General features: G+C 56.0%; 1 protein-coding gene across 1 annotated transcript; it reads right to left on the bottom strand.

Moving 5' to 3' along the window:
* Positions 1 to 1,189: 1,189 nt before the first annotated feature.
* Positions 1,190 to 18,725, bottom strand: RORC (RAR related orphan receptor C). Its single transcript, XM_047085697.1, has 10 exons — positions 18,575 to 18,725; positions 10,512 to 10,597; positions 10,047 to 10,188; positions 8,324 to 8,836; positions 7,978 to 8,099; positions 6,886 to 7,018; positions 6,684 to 6,791; positions 6,392 to 6,502; positions 4,450 to 4,559; positions 1,190 to 1,450 (listed from the first exon to the last, which is right to left on the bottom strand). Exons 1-10 carry the CDS (start codon positions 18,579 to 18,581, stop codon positions 1,289 to 1,291), a joined length of 1,494 nt encoding a protein of 497 aa, XP_046941653.1. The 5' UTR covers positions 18,582 to 18,725; the 3' UTR covers positions 1,190 to 1,288.
* Between the last annotated feature and the right edge of the window lie 5,786 nt (positions 18,726 to 24,511).

The following is a 24,511-nucleotide window of genomic DNA, read 5'->3' as shown; positions in this document are numbered from 1 at the left end:
CCCCCGCATCACCTGCTGTTTATCCCTCAGAGGATGGCTCATAGCGATTTGTAAAGCCAAGCAAGAGAAGTTTTGGGGCAGCCTGAGAGGCAGGTGTCTGCCCTGTTCCCTGGTCTCCTCCCTGCTAGAGTCAGTAGTGCCCCATCACAAAGTGATGAAATTTTGTCTGTTGCCTTTCTCCATAATGACAGCAGGACTCCTCCAACGTCTGTCTGGGACCATCTGACTGACCAGTGTCCAGCCATCTCTTCTTCTCCTGGGATTTCTTGTGCTAGAAGACATCTGGGGCTGGGATGGCGTTTGGGCCACCCCAGGTGTAAGGTTGGTGGACTGGAGCACCATGAAAATGTTCTGGGGTCCCTCAGGGTTGGGACTCTTTTCCTGAGGCCACTATGCACCTCTGAGCTGTGACCTCAAGGAAGACAGGGACTGTGTCAGATTAAATGTACTGCAGAGGTGCATAATTGCAGGTTGAGTTTGTGAGTATGTGTTTCACCTGTGCATGGGTGTGTGTCTCTCATCAGGTTTGTGTTGACCCTTAAAGTCTACTTCTAAAGTGCACATAAGAGGTTTGAGTTCTAACTCAATCTATGATGCTCTTGGCCTCCATTGTACCTTATCCCTAAAAATCCCATAAAATCCCGTAAAAGATTATCCCAGCCCCTTACCCCCATCTCATCCTTACCCTCCACATATCCAGTTTTTTTTTAGACCCTGGGTAAAGGGAAGTGTGCCCAACCACTTCCTTGCTGAGCTGAGAGGAAGAGGGAAGGCAGAAAATCTAAAGATCTGTGTTCATGTTATATACAGGTCCTTCTGGGCTCCAGCTGCCAGTCTCTGAGCTTGACATACCTCCCCAGCCAAAGCCCACAGGGAAACGCAATGAGGTATTTTAAAGTCCTGTTCTTAGCTTCTGAGCTCAGAGTTGAGTTCCATTCATCCAGGGTGTCCTGGATCCCCCTGGTGTCCTGAGGACACTGTGGTCCTCCTAGAGGTCCCTATGTGCCACCCTGGGCCTCTCAGAAGCTGGGGGTGAAGAGTCATGGTGAAGGAGACGCGACCAAGCTGAGGCTGGAGATGGTGTTCCTTCGTCCCTACCCTCTCTGGCTCTTGGCCCACCGCTGGGCATGCCTGTGGGCAGAAAGCCAGTCTGAGCAATCGCTCACCCCCAAAGAACAGGCAGGGTCCACCCTCTCAGAGCACAGGAAAGAAAAAGGTGAGGGTAGGAGGAGGGCTGGGGCGAGGGCCAGCGGGCTCCAGAGAAGGGAAAAGCAGTCCCTCCTCTGGGTCACTCGGACAGCCCCTCAGGTGACTCAATTTCAGTGCTGAAGAGTTCCTTGTAGAGTGGAGGGAAAGCAGCCTGGACCACGATGGGGTGCAGATGCTGGAAGGTTTGCAGCTTTTCCACGTGCTGGCTACACAGGCTCCGAAGCTTCCCCTTGGGTGGCAGCTGGACATGGGTTAACAGGGGGGGAGGGTCAGTACGCCAGCCTCCTCCCCAGAGCCAAGATGTCCTCTCGGCCCTCCCGGGCTAGGGCAACCCTCCTTGCTTTTCCCTCTGCACTTGGCATCGGAGGGGTGGCTGGATTCGATCCCATCACAGGGGAAGTATGTGTTCAGGAAGCCAGAGGCAAGCGAGGGCTGCTGCAGGACAGGTGTGTGTTTTCTGAGTGAACCCCCAATCACATTCCCGCTACTCACCTGGTAAGTGCTCCAACTCCCACTTTCTGCTCTTAGGATGGTTGGATCCTGTGACTCTGTTATGTACTATCACTGGCCTTCATTGATGCTGTTCTCACGTGGAATGCCTTTCCAGTTCTTTGCTTGGCTAATTCTTCCTCACTTTCAAGTGTCACCGCCTCTGGGAATGTTTCCCTGACTACCCCTCCCTGGATTAAGGGCATTTCCTTTGGGCTTCTCTCTGTGTAGTAGCACTTAAATCTGATTGTAGGAAAACGGTCTCATTTGTCTGCCTTTCCACCCTAGGTCTAATCTCCTTAGGTAGGTTCTCTCCCTGTCTCCCTCTCTCTCTGTACCTTTTGTTCCTATCATAGTGCTTGGCACATGACAGTTGCTCAGTAACTATTTGAACTAGTTTCGAAGCAGGTACCCAACGCTACCAATACTCAGTTGGAGGGGAATAAAAAAAGCCTAGAGACCCAGGAAGAGACAGAGGTAGGGAGACCTTATTGAAGAAAGGCCAAGAAAACCATTCATCTTCTGCAGCTTCCTGTATAACCAAAGTAGGCTTGAAAAGACCGCTCTCCAGCTACCACCTCCTCTCCCACCACCATCTTAGTTTCCTAGGAAAGGGGCAGTCAGAGAGGACCAGGCAACATGGATCCCTTGATATCTTTTAGATTCATTCTTTTTTCATTTCTACTGCTTTACTTTGAGTTTGCCTGGACTGTCACAGTACCTCCATCCTTCCTTCCTTCCTTCCTTCCTTCCTTCCTTCCATCCATCCTTCCATCCATCCTTCCTTCCATCCATCCTTCCATCCTTCCTTCCTTCCTTCCATCCTTCCATCCTTCCATCCTTCCTTCCATCCTTCCTTCCTTCCTTCCTTCCTTCCATCCATCCTTCCATCCTTCCTTCCATCCATCCATCCTTCCATCCTTCCATTCAATAAATGTTTGTTGAGAAGCTACTCAGCTAGGCACTGTGATGGGGTGTGGGGATAGATCAATGGATAAAATAAGGTAGAATAAAATATCTGGCTTTATTAAATGCATATTCTAGTGAGGGAGCCAGAAAATATAATATGCCTGAAAATTTCTTAAAGAGCAATAATGCAGGGTGGGGTGGAGGGCTTTTTGCATCAGAAAACCTCTCCAGAATGGAGGGATGGGGCAAGCCATTTGGAAAACTAGGGGAGGAACCTTCTAGACAGCAGGAACAGCAGATACAAAAAGCCTGAGGTGCAACTGTGTGTGATGTGTTGAAGGAATAGCCGGGAGGCGACTGAGAGGGCAGGGAGAGGAGAGGAGGTGAGAAAAATTCAGGGTCATATTGTACGTGAGGCCAGTCAGCCATGACAGACCCTACAGGTGAGTCTCAGCAGGATGGGTGGCTATAGGAGGGCTGAGACTTATGCTGTGTGGCTACTGCAGGGCAGAGGAGGGAGGAGCAGGGGCCACTGTAACAGGCCAAGTGAGAACTGATAGCTGGGGGAGGTGGGGGGTGATGGTGGAGGGGGTGATTCTGAAGGTGGAGCCAGACCTGCTTTCCAGCTGCCCCCCCCCCCAGGGTCCAGTCAGTCTCTCCTTCCAGCCCGTCCAACTGGACTTAAAGTTCTTTAGGGCCTAGACCGTTGTGTAAGTCATTTCTGTATCCTTGGCACCTAGCACTCACTGTGCCTGCCACATAGCAAGGGTCCATTGCTTGAATGATTACATAAAAGGTTCTTTTACACTGGTTCCAAATTAAATTGCCTAAATAATAGCTCTGATGATATCATTCCTCCAGCCCTCATGGCTCTCCATTGCCTGGAAATAAAGCCTTCACTCCTTAATATGGCACTCAAAGTCCTCTCTGATTTGCTACCTGACCTGATTTCCAGCTTCTTCTTGTCTTCTGCTACTTCCCTGCCCTCATCAGTCAGTGCCAGCTCCCAATCTTATGCTTCAGTCAAAATGTACTATGAGCTATTCCCCATATATGTACTATTTTGCCTCCTTATTTTTGCTGATATTGTTCCCATAGCCTGGCATGCCTGTCCTACCACCACGAATGTCTGTTAAAATCTGTCATACTTCATGGCCTACCTTAAATGCCACCTTCCCTAGGAAGCATTGATGACCCACTCTTTTTACCCCAGATTATTTTTAATCCCTATTCTATGCTCATAACATTTCCCCAATATCTCTTACCGAAGGAACTCATCAGGGGCGCGGGGACACAGTGGGAGAGCACTGGGATTCAATCTTGTTTTTATTACTCGCCAATCATGCAAACGTCGGCAAGTCGCTTAAGTCTCCTCACCGCTAAAGGGATATTTGAATACCTGTCCTATTACTGAGTTGCCCTGAGGATGACAGCATGTCTGTGACAGCACCTTGTTAATCGTACTACTATCGTTATCACATACCATATGCGACTCTGTACCAGAGTACCAGTACGAGCCTCTTCCTACCACACTACGAACCCTCAGTGGGGGCAAGGATCGCTTCTCTGTAGCTTTCCATTCCATGGTGCCTTGCACAAACAGATACTGGGTAAGCGATGGCTATATTAAACTGAACTGATTCCTGGAGCCCCCCCCCCCCCCCAATTCCAGGCTCTCTCATGTTCCATCTGTATGCAAATGGCAGCGATTGCTTGTCCCCTTGGTTTCCGTGCTGCTGCTGCAAGCTCTCTAACACCATATGGTACTCTGTCCCCACGGAGCCCCGGGGTCCCAGATCTCGTGCCAGGCCTGACCTCCTCCACCTTGGGGACTGCTCCTACCTTGGCCAGGATACCTTGGCGGTGGGTCTTGTAGAGATGGTGATGGAAAGCCAGCTCCAGGTTGTGCTGCAGCTGCTCTACTTTCCTCTTCTCTTGGAGCCCTGGCCGGTCTGAAGGAGGGCGTGGCACCATGGCGAGAAGAAGAAAGAACATGGATGTCAAATTCCCCCAACAGGGTGTGTCGTGTTGGGTATCTGTGCTGGAGCACGGCCTCCAGTGCGCGTGCACATGCGCATGTGTCCTGGCTTGATAATGAAAAGCTCTGGGGGGTGGGGGGGTGGCGCCTGGGTGGCTCAGTCAGTTAAGTGTCGGGCTTGGCTCAAGTCATGATCTCACAGTTCATGAGTTCAAGCTCCACATCGGGCTGTGTGCTGACAGCTCAGAGCCTGGAGCCTGCTTCACATTCTGTGTCTCCCTCTCTCTCTCTGCCCCTTCCCCGCTCACTTTCTGTCTCTGAAAAATGAATAAATCTTAAAAAAAAAATTTTTTTTTTTTTAAAGAAGAGCTCTAGGGCCTGGGGCTGGGCTAGCTGTCTACAAGGCAAACTGGGGAGAGATAAGGCGGATAAGAACACCCAATTTCCTGATGCCCAAGCTGCCTTCTCCCTGATACCCTGATATTTCACATGGCCCCTTCGATGCTGGGATTCCACTATGGGGGGATGAAGTGGAAGAGAGCCCTGCCCCCTGGCCAAGGCTGAGACCAGATGGGAGATTGCCTTGGTGAAGCCTCCTAGGCCAGCATCAAGGCCTCTGCATCAATTGGTGGCTAACTTCAACAGACAAAGCACCTTTTGCCCTGGCTCCATCAGATAGCCAGAAGTCATCTTTTTTTTTTCCTAAATGTTAATTTATTGTTGAGAGAGACAGAGCGTGACTTGGGGAGGGGCAGAGAGAGAGGAAGACACAGAATCGGAAGGAGGCTCCGGGCTGTCAGCACAGAGCCCAACGTGGGGCTCGAACTCACAGACTGCGAGATCATGACCTGAGCCAAAGTCAAACGTTTAACCCACTGAGCCACCCAGGCACCCCACCAGAAGTCATCTTTTAAGTCTTTATTTCTAGTTCAAATGATTAGGTCTCTGCTCATTGGCAGAGCCAGACAACAGATCGTCTTCATCTGCAAACTCAGGTTAGTAGCTCAGCTCATTAGCCCAGGTTCTCCAAATACTTAGCATTCCCTGGCTCAGCCCAGCCCACTCCATTCCAGTGGAGAGGGTGTCCAGAGTTCCATTGTGATGGCACACAGTCTTAAAATTAGCTCACGCATGGGGTGCCTGGGTGGCTCAGTTGGTTGAACATCCGACTTTGGCTCAGGTCATGATCTTCCGGTTCGTGAGTTCAAGCCCCTGCGTCGGGCTCCATGCTGACAGCTCAGAACCCGGAGCCTGCTTCAGATTCTGTGTCCCCCTCTCTCTCCGCCCCACCCCTACTTGTGCTCTGTCTCTCTCTGTCTTTTAAAAATGAATAAACATAAAAAAAAGTTTTAAAATTAGCTCACGCAGAGCAGTGATTCTCAGATTTGGTGGCACACGACAATCACCTGTGGGAGGCTGTTAAAAATCCTGGTGCTCCAGGCTGCACCCCAGATCAATGACCTTAGAGTCTCTGGGAGTGGAGCCTGGAGAAGAATCACTTTTAGAGCTTCCGGGTGATCACAGTGTGTGGTCATGGTCACACTGGACACTCTGGCGTGAGCTCACAGGCCAGCTAATTTCTCTCTGGGATGTGGCTCACTTCCTTTCATCCCCACGGCTCCCTGGCCCCCCACTTGTCCCAACTCCACCTTGGGAGCCGTTTCCCCTTCTCAGGCTCCTCTGACCCTTCATTCTGCTCTTTAAAGCAGTTTTCCAGACTTAACCACATTTGAAGGTCCAGACCCTTCACTATCCCTTGCCCCTCTGCCACCCGAATGTCCCTTAGGCAGGCCCAGCAACACTCACTGGCGTTGATGAGCACGAGGGCTGTGTAGAGAGCAATCTCATCCTCAGAAAAGCGCAATGTGCTCAGGGAGTGGGAGAAGTCAAAGATGGAGCTGATGAGCTCCCCACAGCCTAAGGACGGAAAACCAAAGGATTTGCCGGGTGAATGAGGCCACGGTGCCCGGGGACACCCACCCTCTTGATGTTTGGAGCAGAGGGGGTGATCTGACCTGAAAAGAGGATACCCTGGTTCTTGAAGCTCTAGGGGGCTTGCCATCCCACCCCTCCCTCTCCATTTCCCCCTGCCCCTCACCCAAGGCTCGGAACAGCTCCGTGCCTCCGTATTTGCCTTCGAAAAAGACTGTGTGGTTGTCAGCGTTGTAGGCCCGGCACATCCTGACCAGGACCACTTCCATTGCTCCTGGAGAGGGCAGGGACATGCAGGCAGGAGTCAGGCAAAGCAGGAAGCCAGCTCTGTCCCCCTCCCCCCAGGCCTGCCCACCCTCCCTGGGCACCTGCTTTGAGAAGCACAATCTGGTCATTCTGGCAGAGCTCCATAAAGCCTGAGAGCCTCTTAGCGAACTCCACCACGTACTGAATGGCCTCAGTGAGGCGGTGGGCACAGCGTTCCCACATCTCCCACATTGACTGCAAGGAAGGAGGAGGTCCCACTGTAGCCCGGTTTATGACCCTGTCACCCTCCCAAGCCCCCAGGAGCCCGGACTGATAAACATCAGGAGTGAGGTTCAGAACTTCCACACTGTCTGCTCCGGCATTTTTAGCCTATTCTCAGCCCAGATGCACACTTGGGGTCAATGCCTGTCACGTGGTTGCACTCACTGAGCCCCCACCAGCAGCTGGCACCCGGTTAGCTGTCCATGGGGAAACAAAACACATCTGAGATGCAGCTTTGCCCTCAAAGAGTTTGCATTTTGTAGGGGTGAGAAGGACACACTGACCCCTCTCCCAAAAAGACACACCCAAATGTCTTGATAACCTGGAGAAGTGAAGGCTGAATGCCAAACAAGTATTTTTAGAACAGGTTGTATTGTGAGAGTGTGATGCAAAAGAGTGTAAACTTTGGAGCCCGGTGGATCCGAACATGCCTTTGGCTCCACGATTTTGTGGCCCAGGAAAAGTCTGTGAACCTCTCTGAGCCCAGTTTCCCGGTCTGCTAAGAACCGAAATAAATGCCAAGCTCTCAGGTGGCTGTCGTAAGAATGGAAGATAATTTATGTGAAGCGTCCAGCACAGCGCCTGGCAGAGAAGGGGTGTGTAACATCAGGGTTCTGACTACTGTTACCATCAGAGGACGAGGAAGGAGAGAGAGTATGCCGAGGTCTGTACGCCAAGGTGTGGGTGCTGGAGGCGGTAGGATGAAGGGCAGGCAAAATGTTAACCAGCAGGGGCCAAGGAAGAGCTCTCATCCATTGGCTAGACACATGCACACACGCACACACACACACACACACACACACACCCCATGTTTCAAAGCGGGGACACCCTTGTGCGTTGCTCCAGCCCGCTCGCCTGTGCAGGTGGCCATCTCTGCACTCCCCCAGTGGAGGCGGGATGTCCCCCCTTCCCACGGGCTCTCCTGGCCTCACCTTCCTCTGGTAGCCAGCCACCTCCTCCCGGGAGAAGATGTTAGGGCGCTGTCGTAGCAGGTCCTCCAGTCGCAGCTGACATGTCTCTCGGTAGGACTTACAAACGTTCTGCACCAGGTGCTCTGGGGCCAGAGGAGGAAGGCACAGGCTCCGTGTCAGCCAGCTGCCACCCTACCCACACAAAGGGCACTCCTGGCCTGGCCTACCCCTGCTCTGCCTCCCTCCCCGCTTCGACCCCTCGGCTCCCTTGGGCTCAGGTTCGGTGTACATGGAGTGCTGGCTCGGGCCCCTCTCTTGGAAGCCCCTCCCTCATGGTCCCTGCCCTCTCCACCTCCCAGCTGCTCACCAGTCTCTGTCAGGGAGGCATAGGGCACCTCTGGGGTGCTGTGGAAGCTGGGGCTGCAGTAGCTGTCCGGGCCCTGTCCTGGTTCCTCAAGCCCAGGATGCCTGGGGTCCTCGAAATGAAGCCCACATGTGTCAGGGGGCAGCTGGCTGCCTGTGCCATAGAAGCCGTCTCTGGCCTCGGCCTTGCCCCGCTTGGGGCTGTGTCCCAGGTGGTATGAGGCCCCGTTGGGCCCCGCCTTGGCCAGGCTGCTGGGGCAGGAGGGCCCAGAGCCTGGGGCTCTCAGGAGGCCGGGGGGGCAGGCCGAGGCCTCAGGCAGGTCAGGCGAAGAGCCCAGGGGCAGCTGCCCATCTGGGAGTCCCACAGGGCATGCGAGGGCATCTGCTCCCTGGCCCCCCGCTGGCGGGGTCTTGGCCACTTGTCCCCGCTGCTGCTGTTGCTGCCGCTGTAGTTGTTTCTGCACCTCGGCGTGCAGGCTGTCCCTCTGCTTCTTGGACATGCGGCCGAACTTGACAGCTGAAAGAGGTCGGGGACCAAGAGTGTTCAAGGCAGGAGGACTTGGGTGCTGGGCGGCACCAACATGCATTTTGATCATTACAAATTCACTTGCTGTCCCCTGAATAGCTAGCACCGAGCACAGCTTCCTCAGGGGCCCCCACTGTTGCTTGAGACCTCTGCCACCTCTTAGGTGTTTGCTGCAGGGCCGGTCCAGCCCAGGCGTTTTGGTCTCCCAGGCAAACTCTCCCGGCTGGAAACTGGCTTCTGCTAATGGCATGAATCTGGACTGAGGACTCTGGCCTCCTGATGCTGGGGCTGGGGGTGGTCACGTCGGGGGCCTCGAGCTGTATTGGGGTCACCTCGCCTGTCTAGGAGGGTCGGAGGAAGAGGAGAGCTGAAAACACAGGTCTCCCTGTGGTCAGGCCTGCAGGCTCCCTGGTGACCTAGATACTCACCACAGCCCAACCCAGGCTCCGCGGCTTGTTTCTGAACATCCTCTTCTGCTCTCTCTTTCCTGCCTTTTCACTCCCCCCCCACCCCTCCCAGGTGTGGGGGCACAGCCCCTCGCCCCGCCTGCCCCTTTGCACCCCAGCGTGTTTCCTTTCACTTTGTTATTTTGGGCGCTGAAAAGTGCTGACGGACTCTTTCTGGCTCCTCATCACCTCATGCCTCCCCCAGCCCCTCCCTGGGCTCCCTCTGGGTGGTGATGGGGGGCTGTGCTGAGGCGGGGGCGAGGACACGAGAAAGCGCCAGGGACAGCAGCCCTCCCCAGGCTCATGACTTCTGGGTTGTTCTCAGGCCCACTCTGGCTCCCTTCCTAGCCACCATCCTGTGTCCTATCATAGGGCTGGCAGACCAGGAAGGGAGATGAGCTAGTACTGGAGCCATGGGGCAGCAGGGCAGCAGGGCAGCAGGGAGGATGTGGAAGCTGGATGGTATCTGGGCCACAGGTGAGGGGACTGAGGAGAATCCATCACAGGAAGAGGAAAGGGAGGAGTCGGGGATGTTGGGGAATGGAGGACTGTTCTAGCAGACCCTAAAACTGGGGACGGCAAAGTCCTTTGGTGAGGGTGGTGGGCCTACCCCACCGGGCACCCCCGTTGTGCATGGCCAGCCCATGCCCCACAGAAGGACGTTTCTACAGGGTAACCTCTGCCTAGCACAGCAGGCCAGGCTGCCTCTTTGGAGACTCCAGGGAAACCCCAGGGGGCTCCCTGCTTGGCCTCACCATCTCGGGACATGCCCAGTGCCAGGCATTTCTGTAGCCGGCAGTGCTGGCACCGGTTTCGGCTGGTACGGTCGATGGGGCAGTTCTGCTGGCGGGTGCAGGAGTAGACCACGTTACACTGCTGGCTCCGGCGGAAGAAACCCTGGGGAAGGCAGGCGAGGAGACCTTGGCTGTCTCTCCTGGCCAGGCCCACCTCAGTCCCCAGTGCTTCCAGCCCCAGCTCTGGCCCCAGCTTTCCCAGATTCGACCCCCCATCAGTTTTCTCTCCTCCATGTCTTAGCATGATGACAGTTTGTCCTGCCATCATGTTCCCAGCTCAGGACAAGGCCCTCCTGTGCACAGGGCCTCCCAGGTAAGGCACCTCCCAAGCAGCTCCCTAGCTGCTTCAGTAGACCATCCCGGAATAAAGGCCACAGAACCCCTTCTCCTCACCTCGGAAGAGACTATACGCGTGCACGTGCTCACCTTGCACCCCTCACAGGTGATAACCCCGTAGTGGATCCCAGACGACCTGTCCCCACAGATTTTGCAAGGAATCACTTCAATTTGTGCTGGAAGAAAGAAAGAACGGGAGGTCAGCCCAGGAGCCTTATCTGCCTCCTGCCCCCTCACTCGCCCTGCTCCAGCTTGTTCCCCTCTTGAAGATGGAAGGAAGGGAAAAAGTGCCAAACACTGCTCCACAACAGGCCTAGGGGGGCCGTGTTTGGTTCAGTGGGGGAGCCGGGGGCTGTTGCAGCCCCAAGGGGGCAAGAATGCAGCTGCCGAGAGGCCACCTGTTCAGCCCTTCAAGTGGAAAAGCTCCAGTTGCCTCCCTCCCGCCTGGGGACCTAAGAGTCCTCGCTGCTTTACAACACCTGCTTCCCACGCAGGGGGCTTCCTCTAGGCCCCCCTCCCCTACCAGGGCTCTGCTTCCATGGGAAGAGTGTGAAGCGTGGGGGCGGGGAGGGGGGAGATGTGGTGAACCAGCCGGGAGGCACTGGGGGCCAGGTACAGATGCCAGCCATCCTTGGCAAGGCAGTGAAGGCTCGGGGGTGGGTTGAGCAGAGGCCCCGGGGCCAAGCAGACAGGGTCCACAGAGTAGGGCCCAGGGGGTATGGAGAAGTGAGTTAGAGCCCAGGAGAGGGTTCAACAAGCCAGGTCTGTCAGATGCTGGCGACCCAGGGAGAGAATCAAACAGGGTGCTGAGGCCCCTGGCCCCGGAGCAGAGAGTGGGCAGCTCTGTGTGTATCAGTACATGAGAGTGTGGATGTTTACGTGTGCACGAGGGCCTCTGGGTCCCATCGTATGCCCACGCATCATGAATGCTAACTTTGGCTGGGACTAGGGACCATCTCATTTAAACTTTTTCCTTTCCTTTACAGGTGAGGGAATAGACCAGATGAGGTAAGTTTGCCCCAGGGCCGGGTCTACATCCTAGCTCCCCTGCTTTCCATTATGCTGTTCTGTGTACATGGCTTTTGGGGTACACACACCAGTGGGCATGTTTGAGGGTGTGTGTACACATGGAAGGTACACATAATTGTGAGCCAGTGGGCATGTCTGCTTGAGCCAGCAGTCTCACCTGCACGTTGGCGTGTTAGTGTTTGTTCTCTGGGCCACAGGGTCCCTGACCTATACCTGGCTCCAGATTCTTCTCTCCTTTGCCCTGGCTCCGTCAATGCCCACAGCTCTCTCCTGAATTTCAGGGACCAGCAGTTGGCCTTCTCCCAGCTCGTCGTTGAAGAGGAGTTGGGATTCCCACTATGTCAGGGGGACTCCGTCCCTCCCAAGGGACAGGGGTCTCTTGTGTGCCTTTGGTGTCCTGCTGCCTCCCCTTTGAGCAGGGAGGCTGAGGTGGAGCAGACCAGAAAAGTGGTCTAGGACTGCAGCCCCTGCTCATCGGTGACGTGTTCCCCATCCGTGTCCTACTCTGAGGGTCAGTGGAAGCAGCAGCTTGTCTATAGGACAAACCTATATTCCAGTGAGCTTACCTCTGGCTCTGGCCTGGGCCCTGGTCACACATATGCGTAGGGCCTCCCAATGTGAAGTGGGCGCCTTTACACCACCGACCCTCAAGCCAGCTTTGAGCTGAGTCAGAGTAAGCAGCCACCTCCTCGTGGGGGACTGGGCCCATGAGTATCTGAAACCCCTCCGTGAGAAGTCTGTTCTCTTCTCCACCCCAGCCCCCATCCGACTGCCCAAACCCCACGCAGGAGGCTGTGATCACCTGTGGCGGGGGGGGGGGGGGGCGGGGGGAGCGGTGACGGAAAGTGAGCCTTTCAGATTCTTTCCAGTAAATTAGGAGTAGATTGGAATGCATGGAGGGGAAGAGAGAACAAGACGGGGGATTGGTAGCTGGAAAAGGGACAGAAAACATGGAGACACTGCATGTCAAGTCACTTAGATTCTCTAGGCCTCAGTTCCCTTGCCAGTGAGACCGGGGTACAAATAACACTGTTTGTCCATGGGGGGATTGTAGGTAGTTTCGCAGACGCAATGACATTACCTGTGGGAAGCGCTGTGTAAGAGGCAAAACTCTACGTATGCTGTTACTACAGAGCAGGGCCAAAGGTGAAGAAGGCCAGTGGGCATTTGAGGCCTGATGGAAACACCCGTGCCCCATGGAGTCTGTGCTTGCGTCAACACCTTCCCCTTCAACAGTGTGGGTCTCCCTCTGTAGTGGCCCTCAGCCCAGAGAGGGGAGAAACCACCTTGGGTCACCCAAAAAAGTAAGCGGCAGGGAGATTAGGCCAAGCCACAGTGGGAACTCGGACTCCAGCCCAGCAGTCAACCACAGGCCTCCCTGCCTCTTCCCTTCTCCAAGAGCCACATCCGTGTGCGTGTGTGCACCAACCACACAGGTGACCCAGACACATCTCCCTGCCCTATGCCTGACCCACTGCTGGTCCTGGCCCCAGGAACCTCGCGGCACTATAACCAAGACCTTATTCTTCTCATAGGCTGATGTGGCCAGCCATGGACCCCCTTCACAAATACCTATTCTTGAGGGGGACGCTGGAGTTTAGACCCCAGCCACCAGGCCAGGCACTCCTCAGGGCTCCCCAACCACAGTCCCAAGACAGAGGTACACAGTGAGAAGGAACACAGAGTCAGAAGTTCCGAGCTGGGAGGCTCAGACTCTTGTAGCTTCTGAGCTAGAGAGACCAAGAGGTTCAGGACTAGCAGACAACAGAGACTTAGAACCTGAGCTGAAGATGCAGGTGCAGAAACACAGAAAGACCCACACCGATGTTCTGGCCCCATGCCCTGCCCCTGGCCCTGTCTGCACCACCAGGCCCCTGCTCTCCCTGCTCCCTCCTTCCCCTGCCACCTGTACCCCTTTCAATGCCATCTGCTTGAAACCTCAAAGAGAAAGTCCCGTTGCACGCGCGAGGGGGACTTGTGGAGGCGGGGAGTGGAGAGAGCGGGGAGAGAACGGGAAGAAGCGGCAGAGGTGGCAGTGAGGTGAACAGGAGCTGAAAGCACCCCGCACCCCTCACCTTCACAACCTACCCCCGAGCCCTTGCCTGCAGCAGCAGGTGATGGGAACCCAGGTTGGGGAGGGGGAGCTGAGTAATCACGGGATTACTCAAACGGTTGCCCTGGAGCCTGGCCTGCCAGGAACTTAGCGTCTAAGGACCTGATGGTGCCAGGAACTTGAACCAAGCAAAGGTCAGGACTGTCTAAGCCAGCCCCTGCGGCCCCCGCTGCTTCAGGAAGATCTTTGCACCTCACTGCTGCTCTCTCCCAGGGCCCATCAAAGGAAACCCTCACACTCCCAGGAGAGAGAGGTGTCCACCTACAAACGCTCCTGAAATCAGCTATTGATTACATGGCTCTAGCCCCCCATCAAGGGATCTTGTGAAAATTTTGTGAGCAGGTCCCTGCTCAGGTCTGAGGGCCCAGATCCTGCATATGGACAAGCTCTGCTTGGTGCCCAAGCTTGCTGGTCCTCAGTCTGTACTTTTGAGTAGCAAGAATTGAGTCCCTCTTGAAGCTTTTGTGCAGGGCTGCTCCTCCCTGGGGGACAAGGGTGGGGTTGGCCGTCTTTCCCCCAGCTCATTTTCATTTCTTCTCCTCAGCCTGTGAGGCCTCTAAAGCTGCATTCTGATAGGACACTGGGAAAAGAAAATGAACCCCTTCTCGATTGCTTCAGAGACTGAAGCATCCCCAGGGAGCTTGCTGTGTGCACCTCTGATGTGGGGGAAATCCGGTAGTGAGGAGGTGGTCTTTCCCTCCCTCCAACCCCTCTAGTCTCACCCTTCCCACAGCTGTGAGATTCATTGATAGCGCTCTCTGAATGCATCCAGAGCCTGGCTCTTAGGAAGCCAGCTCTGGGCCTTGTCCAGGTGCCCTATGCCACAGAGAGGAAGTGGTAGGAGCGAAGGAGGGGCTCTAGCCCAGGGGGATCTCTCCCCTCAAACCCCAGAACCACTCCCCCACCCCCCCCTCTGCCGCCCCGCCAACCCTGGTAGAGTGGATGCAGCCAGAGGCGCCCTGGGGTCCTTATCTTCTCTTGGTGCTTTGTCAGTCTCCAGATGGGCCTTTCTTCTCTTTCTCTCCCCTTTTCTCCAGCCGACAGGGGTTCAAGGGCGATGATAATGATAGACATAAGCCGTGGCTGAATTTTCCTTGGTGCCAGGCTTCGCATACGTGTTTCATTAATGATTACAACAACCCTAGGGACCAGGCATTGCTTGTACTGTCCCCATTTTACAGATGAGAAAACAGTCGAGGAGGGAGTAAGTGGCTTGACTAAGGTCACACGGCCTAAAGTGGCAGATCTGACATTTGAACCCAGGTCTCTGTAATTCTGTAACCCATGTCCCCAACCATTAAGCTATACACCCTGTAAGGATGAGATGCCCAAGTGAACCAAGCAAATGGGATACGGGACAAGGTTACTGGCCACAGGGGAAAGGTGGGCTGGGAACAGAATTCAGAGAGGACCCCCGGGGAACTAAAGCCGGGACTCATGCCTGGTGTAAGGACGCCCAGGGACATGGTCCCCTCGCTCCCTGCTTTTCATCTGCCGTGCCACCTCCTCCTGCCTGTATTCATGTCTTGGGGCCAAGGTGTCCAAGGCCAGCTCGCCTGACCCAACAGAGCTCCTCTGGGGGTGTGGGCTGGCTTTCATACAACGTAGTAGGCCTCTGCAGGGATGAATGAGTGGACAGGAAAGAGGAATGCACCTCTTTTCTTAGCTTAGCTCCCCCACCCCCACTCCCATGGAGACCACAGCTCTGGCCAGGGGTCCCAGTGTACCCTAGCCTGTCACCAGCCTCCCTCCTTTCTCAGCTCTCCTTCCCGCAGCTTCTGCAAAGCTGGAAACCACTTTGGTGTGTGCCCCCACAGGGGAGCGGGAGGGGGAGGGGTGGCGGGGGCCAGGAGAGAAGCACTTCTATCTGCTGAACACTGCTCCCAAGGTAGGACGAGGGTTTTCTGCTGATACACCCAGATCCCAGGGCTGAGAAAGTAGTGAAGCTAAAACTCAGGTGGGCGAGGGAGAGTCTGGGGTTCTGAAAAGCCACGAAAGACAGCCAGCCACCTGAAACCCCTCTGGGTGCCCCCGCCACCCCCGCAGTCTGGGACAGGAGAAAGGAGGGGAAACAAAAGAATTGAGTGAAAACAACCAGTGAATGGGGGGAGGGGATGAATCACCAGGAGGAAGCTCTGAGGAGTGGGAGCCCCAAGACACAGTCAGCGGCCTTCCCTGCCGCCAGGCTTGTGCGTCCTTTCCACAGGGCTCTGCTGTTCCAGGAGACCAGGAACCCAGAGAGACTCTGGCTGGGGTGCTGACGCCCTGCCCTGTAACCGACCCTCCCCCGAACACACATCCCCATCTTTTCTGAGCCCAGAGTCCCAGGACAGCATTGCAGTAGCAGGAAGAGTAGAGATTAGATCTCAGAAAGGACTGGCCGTGGAGGACAAGAGGAGACCCCAAAGCTGCCTTCCTTAGAGGGCTCTTAGCATAGGAAAGTCCCTGTTCCCTGTCTGAGTCAGGGGCACAGAGGCAGGGGAGATGAGGGGGCCCCCAGGAGGGCAGCAATACTGCTTCAGTGTGATGGGACAGGCTGCAGCGCCGCGGCCTCTAGGACCTTGGGCTAGGGGTATTTGGGATTCCAGTTAGGGATGGGAAGAGAAGAAAAGGCAAAGGTTCTGGGGTGGTGCAGGGAAGGAGGGGGCCCTTTGTAAAGTCTTCAGGTGGTCCAGGGCTCCCAGGATAATAGCTGTGGCACCCTTGGGGACCTGGACTACTTCTGGCCCACGGCTCCTCATTATCATGACCAGACTTGGAAAGATCAGGGCACAGCAAAGACTGGCATGCGACCTCACACCTCCCCTTCCCCTTCCCCCTACTGCCCCATGCACACTCAGTGGTTGGTGGGGGGAGCTCATGCCTATTGCCTCCACACTGGCCATGCCCTCAGAGAGAGATGACTAGGGCCACCATCCCTCTGGCTGGCTGGGAGTCTTTCTGGCTAATGGACATTTCCTCTTTGCTTAGCTGCAGCTTGCCATGGCAGGGAGCCCCTATCACCCTTCCAGAACCTCCATAAAATCCATGCCTCCCCCTTCCTGCCTTCCTAGACCCACTCAGTACTCAGCGTCTCCTCTCTGCGGCCCGTCCTCTTTCCTCCCCATCTCTCCCTGTGTCTGTGTGCCTTTCCATTGTCTGTGCTCCAGCTCTGTGTCAGGCTTCACGCGGTGCTGTTGGGGTGGTAGTTCTCCACTTACAGCTCCATCAGGGCATCATTCTTTCCCCAAGTATTTCATGACTCTGTCCTTTGGGTTTGGCCTCTGCACCTCTCTCTATTTCCTGGTGTGTTTCTGCTCCTTGTTTGTCTGCCCCTCAGTCTCTGGGTGTGTCATAGTCCCCAGCCCCCAGTGTGTAGACTCTCCCTGGCTATAGTCAGAGAGCGCAGAGGTGGCTGGCACTCACTAGGTGTGTGTGTGGGCAGGGATGGGGGCAGCCAGGTAACCTGGGGCTATGAGATACCCAGAGATGTCCAGGTGAGAAGGACTAGTGGCATCTACCCCCAGATCGGAGGGGACCCCCTTCTCTTATCTACCAGCCTGGATGGAGCTGTTGGGGGGAAATTATGTAGAACTGCCTAATGGCTCCCTCCTCCAGTCCTGGGGACTCCTGTTCTCCTGCCAGGCTCTGAAACACACCCAATCCTTGCTTCCCAGGGTGGATTTACTGACTGGGGACTATTTCTGGGAAGACTGGTTTGCTAACTTTTGCTGCTAGTCTGAAGAAGCTAGAAGGAAACTGAAGCTCCAAAGGGCCCCTCTTCCTGTGGAAATCTTTGGCTCTTTTCCTTGCCCCTCCTGACCCATCCCAGCTCATACACCCACACTGGAATCTCTGTCCCAAGCTCCTTCTCTTCTATGGCCTCTCTGTCTATGTCCTGGGAGAGTTGAGATGCCTTCACTAGCTTTGGGGGTGCTCACCTTGGGGACCAGGGCTCTCTCCTTGGTCGTGGGTCCTCAAGAACTGGGACCCTCTTCAGAGTTAGTTTTGTTTTTAAATTTAGCTCTTATTTTGCTTATGAGGAGACCAGAGCCCAGTGACTTGTTTAAGACTACGTGGCTAGTTGGTGACAGAGCTGGCATCAGAATCTGGTCTTTAGATTCTCAGCCCATGGGTCTTTCCAGGACCCAATATGGCCTCCCTTCTGTGGTTTGTGGGAAGACCCCAGGTTGAGGCTGGGCCTGCCTCAGGCCTCAGGCCACAGGGACATGGGGCTTCCTTTTTCCTCGTTTGCCCTGTGCTCCGAGAGGCCCTCCAGCTTTCCTGACGCGAACAGAGGGATTGTCTGATTTACTTGTGCTTGCTCTGCTAGAAGGCACAGGGACTGTACACATCTGCCCACAAGCTGTTGGCCCATGGCTTCACACCAGGAAGGGGTGAAACTGAAGGCTTTCTGCTCTGTCTCCCCTGCCTGATCCCCCCTCATCAAATGAATGAGGGAAACTGGGGACACACACACACACACACACACGCTGGATGTTGGGTTCTGACCCTCTCTATCTGCCGATCTGGCTCTCCTCTCCCTGTCCTGCTGCTTCAGGGCACAGCAACCCCTCTGGCTCCTCTTTGAACCCACTCTGAGGCAGGTTGGCAGCATGGAGGGAGTTGCTGCAGTGGGAGAGTGTGCCTGTCAGTCACCAACCTCCCTCTGCTGCAGCCCTGTGATCTGGGGTGAAGCACTGGCCTCGCTGGGGCTCAGTCCTTTCTTGTTAAACGCGGGGCAGAGCACCTCAGACACTCCTGCAGACCCTTTCCAGGGCTCATGACATACGTGGTCCTCCACAGCCCCCTCTATTACCCTGCCCTAAGAAAATTGCCTGGGGAGTGAGACTCCACAGCTACTCCACCCATCTCCCAACAGAACTTGGCCTTGACTGGGACACACCCTGTGGTGGGGGGAAGAGCCCTCAGCTTTTCTCACGCTGTTCCCAAGACACCTCTCTGTTCCAGAGGCCCAGGGATGACAGTGGCATCTAGGCTTCCCCACTCCCAGGTGGCCCCATTCACTTACTTCTCATGATTGAGCCTTGGGCTTTGCTGCCTTGGCTTTCTGTCCTCAGTGGGGGGTGGTCCGGGGATGGGGCACAGCTGGCAGCTGGGTTGGGGGTGAGGCCCTCTCTGCCGAGCTTCAGCCTGTAGCTCCTCACCTAGCTCCCTCCCAGTTCTTCTGGGCCAGGGGGGTTGAAGCCACCACCACACAGGTGGCCGAGTGACAACCCCCCCACTCCATCCCCACCCCCTCTGGGGTGCAGCGAGTAGGATGACAGGCGCTGCACGTGGCCAATCTGGGCCTGGGGCAGGGTGTGAGGGGCGGGGCAGCCAATTGCAGGGGGCGTTGGAAAATTCCAAAACCACATGCGACAGCCACACGCGGTAAAAGCTGTTTCCACCCGTCAAGGTAGTTCTGGCTGGGGAGCCAGAATGGAGCTCACGGGAGCCTGGGGCCAGGTTCCTACTCCCCCTCCCGCTGAGGACCAGAGCCTGACCCTCTTTGCCAGGCGACTCCAGGGACAGGGATGTTTCTAGAGGTAAGTCACAGGGTGTCTGCCCCCGGGGGGGCAGTGGCTGGTGCCACCAGAGACCCTGTGGACTGTCAACTGCCGCCCAGTGGGGTGCAGTCTGAGAGGCCGCCCCACCACCCCACCCGCCATGCTCATGACCTCCCTCCAGACATGGCATATGCCCTCGGCTAGGGACTAAAGATAATAGCAGCAGTAATAATCATCAGACAAATATCCATTATCCGCAGGTAGGGTTATTTCCTCAGGACCAAAACTACTGAAACTGGAATGCAGATAATGTTGGCAACGACGATGATGATGATGATGGTGGTGGTGGTAATAAAATAATAATAATGTTTACTATGTGCCAGAAACGGTTATTAATTTCTTATGTGGATTATCTAATACTCACAAAATACTTTATGAAGTAGGCACCATTATCCCCATTTTGAAGAAAGTGAGACACAGAGAGGTTAAGTAACTTGCCCAAGGTCACACAGCTAGTTAGTGGTGGGGTCAGTATTCAAACTCAGGCAGTTTGGCCCCAGATCCCACCTGAGGGATGGGAGAGCTTCTCTGGTCCATCCTCTAGCTCTTGAGGATGTCTCAGCTTGGGAGGTTTCCTGGCACTTGAGGCTAGAGTTTATTGGCCTGGGGGTCCTTCTGAGGGTCCCTCTCAGCCTCAGATCTGCTCTGTGGGGTACCTGGGCCTGAGGGTTCCCTCTTCAGGGCCCTTTAGTGATTAGGCCCTCTCTTGGTCTGGGAATCCCTCCTCGGCGCCTCCCTTCTTGGGACTGTCCTGGATCTCCTCCTTGGGTTGTCTCAGTTCGGAACCTATTTTTCTGAGGCTCTCGGCCTGGGGGAGTCCCTCATCTCTTCCGGATTCTCTGATCCTCTAAGAGGTCTCTGGTCTTGCCGGGCCTCTAATAGCTCCTCAGCACAGTACCTTTCCATGCTGGCCTTCCTCTGGCTCTCGGGGCAGCAGAATGCACATGCACGGAAGGCCTGTCACCCTGGCTTCTCATAGGACACTCTGGGGTGGGGGTGAGGGCTTGGTTGCACAGGCCCAGTGGGGCTGGGAGAGGGGAAAGGGGCGTGGTCTTGGTCAAGGTTTCTGTGGTAAGAGGTTAAGGTCGGGATGGAGTATAGGCTCCTCCAGTTCCAGCTGCTCCGAAAGTCCCCCTTCTTCCCCCCCCCACCCACATATGGTCCCTGGTTCCCATCCCCCGGTTCTTGAGCACGTCACTCCTTGACCTGCTTTCCTCCCAGGGCCCTGCTCAGCATTTCCGTGGGGCCCTGTGGCTAGGGGCAGGCGAGGCACAGATCTGGATTGTGCTGAGCCAAGCAACCCCCCACCCAGGAGGACGCAGCATCCTGGATAGCCCCCTGGCGCCTGTCCGCCCAGCTCAAGGACGAGGGGACGCTGTTGCCCTCTGAGATGTCCCTGCTTGGAACAGGGAGGCTCTAGGCAATCTTGGCAGCCGGGGCAAGGTCAGTGAGCTCTCAGGAGGAACTGGTAGGCAATCCAGGGGAGTGCCATGGAGAAAGGCAGGTGGTCTCTCTTGCGCCAGAGTGGTTCTCATTAATGCGCGGACCGTGCTTCTGGAGGAGGCCTTTCCCAGAGTACCCTCAGGCGGTTAAGGGTGCGCCTGGACCTGATGGGATATAAGCTTTGGGACTGAGATTGGGTGGGTGCATTTTCTGGGGGAGTGGCCTCCACAAACTAAGGGGTTAGATCCCATGTGCTGAGAGGTCCCTAGAGGGGATGCTTCCTCACCAGTGTCCATTGGGAAGTCCTTCCTGAGCTCTAGCCTTCCTACATGCTGTGGCCTCAGTCTTTCGGGGTCCAGAGTGTCCCTGTGTATCATGTTTCCTACAGAGGTGAAGGTTTTCCTGCTCTCCAGCTCTGCACGGCCTGGCTTGTTCACACCTCAGGATGTGTTAACCACCAAGATGAACACCAAATGTGGCTCAGCTGTCGCAAAGCCCGGTGCAGGCTCCCTGAGTCCTGAAGGCCAACGCTGCCTCCCCCTGCTCTCTGTCTCCCTCCCTCCCGCTGCCAGCTCCTGTGCCTCTGTCCAGCACCCCTCCTCTTCTTCTCCCACAGGTCTCTTCTAATCCCTCTCTCCTTCAGCCTGTGGTGCTCCCTCTGACTCCACAGGCTTCCTCCTGACCTCCCATCACCCTGATCTTGAGGTTTCTTCACACCCCACCCCCGGCTCCCCATCTCCCTGTTTCCCTAGGTGCCACCTCTGCCTGGCTCCTCTGTCTCTGGGCCAGCTCCGGAGCCTTGCTGAGCTCCTGCCATCTCTCCACACCCAGCACCAGGTGCTGCCCCAACCCTCTACTCACAGCTGTGGGTCTTCTTTGCGGCCAGCAGCTCTGGAAAGAGAAGAGAGGGGGTCGGGGCCAAAAGTTGAAGACCATGGGCACCAGGAACACCACCCCATCACTGGCCCTATCCCACCCCATTCCTTTCTCTTGAACCTGGTGTCTGAGCAGAAGGTGGGACCATCCTGCACACACCCCTCTCTTCGCTCTATGCCCTTCAGGTCCTCACAAGTGCTGGGCTTCTCACTGCCTCTGGGAGTTCCCCAAGCTCTTCCTTCTCCCTTCTCTCAGAATGCCCTTCCCTGACACCCTAGTCAGTGTAGCCAACTTCCCCTCATCCCTCAAGTTTCCAGTTGGAGAAGCTGTACATGCCCCTCTCCCCTCCCCTCATGCTGACACTCGGCACCTTGTATTTGATTTCCTGACACTCACCACGTTGTTCCCTAACTGCTATCATTGTGTCACTATCCGTGAAATGACGCTTTCCTGCTGGTCGGTAAACCCTGTGGAGGAAGGGACTGTGTCTGTCTTGTTGACCTTGCTATTCCCAGAGCCTTCTGTGGCGCCTGGCCCATTAGAGGTGCACAATAAATATTCTGCAGCCAGAGTGACATCTCTGTGGTCTCTCCTTTGTGCCCAAAAGCACCTGGGAGTGCCAGAGGTGTGGAGGTTGAGAGTAAGGCCGTGAGGATGTTTGGAGGAAGAGGATGGAGACTGGGAACACAGACTCTGCCCTCCGAACCCTGGCTCCTGTGGCATACCAGCCTGCAGAGGAGGGGGTCCCTTCCTGTGGCAGGTCTGGGCAGAGAGCAGACAGTAGGGTGCCCAGCGGCTTGACGTGGGGTGGGCAAGGATGCACACACCTTGCAGGGGCAGCTGCTGAGGAGCAAGCCTTTGCTAGAGCATTGTGGCGACCCGGTGGTGGCGATGGTCATTCACTTTGGCATTTATTGAACACCTACCGAGGGAGACCCTGGGAGGAGGCTTCCCCTGCCAGGTGTTGGTTGATTTCCTACAACCACACAACAGCTCCTCATAGAGCACAAGGCTAGCCTTTTGTACCAGAAAAGCCTGTAGCCCTGCCTTAGGCCCCCTACAGGCTTGCTCCCTAACCTCTGAATCTGCTCTGCTACTGGGGTTTTCTTTCTGCTGGCCATTCCCGGACACCTCTCCACCATCCCCCTCACACTGTCCCTTTGCCCAGGAGATGCTCCCCACAGGCAGGTTTCCTTCACGGGGCGGGGTGGGGGTGGGGGGGAATGCACTAGAAGGGCTGGGCTCTGCTGGGGTGGGGTGGGGGAGGACTGCCCAGAGAGGGAGTGACTCCATCCGGCCCCTCCCCCTCCCACTGATCCTGCCTGGCCCCACCCAGCTTCCTCCCTGACGTGGCACCCTCTCTCTGGCCTCCTGGGGTGGGGGTGCTTCCCTGCCAAGGCGGTGGTGTTCTTCCTCCACCAGGTGGCCCCGGAGCTTGCTGGCACTCACTCCCCTGGGTGCTCACAGCTGACCAAGCAGGTGGCCGTGCATTCTGCTCTGAGAGGGTCTCTGAGTTATAGACTGTGGGTGGGGACAAGGACTGCCTGACTCTGTGCATCCCACTGCCCCCGGCCTGGTTCCCCACGTTCTCTGCACAAATGAAACCTCGCACCCCTGGGCCAGTGGGGAGAAAAGTGCCAGGCTAGTGGGCATGGGCAGCGAACAGGGTGTGGTTGCTTCCTCCCCCCACCCTTTGTCTGTCACCCTTAAAGGCAGGAGGGGCTCCTCCATTGGTGAATGAACAGAAGGTGGGGTGGCCAGCCTTCCATCCACTGCTGCTGTTTGCCAGCTGAGTAAAGCAGTGTCCCCACCTCATTGCAGGGGGCGCTGACATTGGGAGGGTCTGCCCACATTCTGGCCCTTCACTGGATCTAGCTTCCTTCACTCTGTTCTCCCCCCACCCCCCACCACCCCACACCTGTCTTCCTTCCCCGCTGCTCCCTTTCTTTCCCCTCCCTGTGTTTCCTGCTTATCCCCCTTTCTACAGTCTCTTCCTCTGCAGTGTCCCCAGCCCCTCCTGCTTCTCCTTCAGTTTCCATCAGGACTGGCCTGCATCCCCTGCCAATCGATCTCTCTCCTTCTCTCTTGTCTTGTCCTCCTCCTCCTCTCTTCTTGACCAGAGTCTTCCTCTCTCTCTCTCTCTCTCTCTCTTTCTCTCTCCTGAACCTCCTGACAAGTCTTTTCCACCTGCCTGCAGGGCCATGGGCCTCTTACCCTGAGAGGCTCGGTGCTGTCTCTGTGGGGCCCTGTCCATGGGGCAGCTCCCTTGGTGCCGTCCTTGCTGCCCCGGCTGCCCAGGAGGGCAGGGAGCAGGGCCCAGGGGAGGGAGGAGGGAGCAGGGAGGGAGCACCTGGCCTGTCAGCAGGCAGGGGAAAGGAGTGGCTGGCAGAGTGGCCTGGCACCAGGAGGGGACAAGGAGAGAGATCTGAGGAACAGAGTTTGGAGCTTTGGAGAGAAACAGGATAAGTGAAGGGAAGGAGGCCAGCATTTATTGATCACCTACTGTGTGCCAGGCCCTTTGCCAGTCACTTTAGAAACCCATGATTCTCATAGCATCCGCCATTATTCCAGATTTACCCATAAGCTATGTGATGCTCAAAGATATTACTGACTTGCCCAAGAACAATAAGTGGCTGCACTGTGATTTGAACCCAGGACTTTGTGACTTTGGAATGGTGTGTTTTCTATCTGAACCAAGATAGGTGACGTGCAAAGGGGAGATGGGAAAGGGGTGGCTTCTCTGTGGGGTGGGGGAGCGCGGACTGTGACTCTTCTCCAGGATGAGGTCAGACTCCTCCCATGGTTCTTCAGTTCCTTGAGGCCTCTGACTGCTTAGCTCCTGCACCTGGCTGTCCTTCCCTAGAATTCTCTGACTCCCTGATGCCTCCACAGGTCTGTTGGTGGGCCGCAGGGCAGGGCTAGGGGAGTGTGCAGGGGCAGAGGAAGATGGGAGGGGAGAGATGAGGAGAGGAGAGATGCCGTGCTCTGCACCAGTTGGAGGAAGCAGAGCCCCTAGACTGGGTTGGCCTGCACCAGGGCCGGCACTGAGGAAGGGCCCTGCAGAGGGGCCTCGGGGCAGA

The sequence above is a fragment of the Lynx rufus genome, unplaced genomic scaffold, assembly GCF_022079265.1.
Source record: "Lynx rufus isolate CCGP_SWC_20201006 ecotype Redwood Valley unplaced genomic scaffold, mLynRuf1.p SCAF_2, whole genome shotgun sequence".
Lineage (NCBI taxonomy): Eukaryota > Metazoa > Chordata > Mammalia > Carnivora > Felidae > Lynx > Lynx rufus.
The sequence above is the reverse complement of the archived record's forward strand: the minus strand, read 5'-3'. Positions and strand labels throughout refer to the sequence as shown.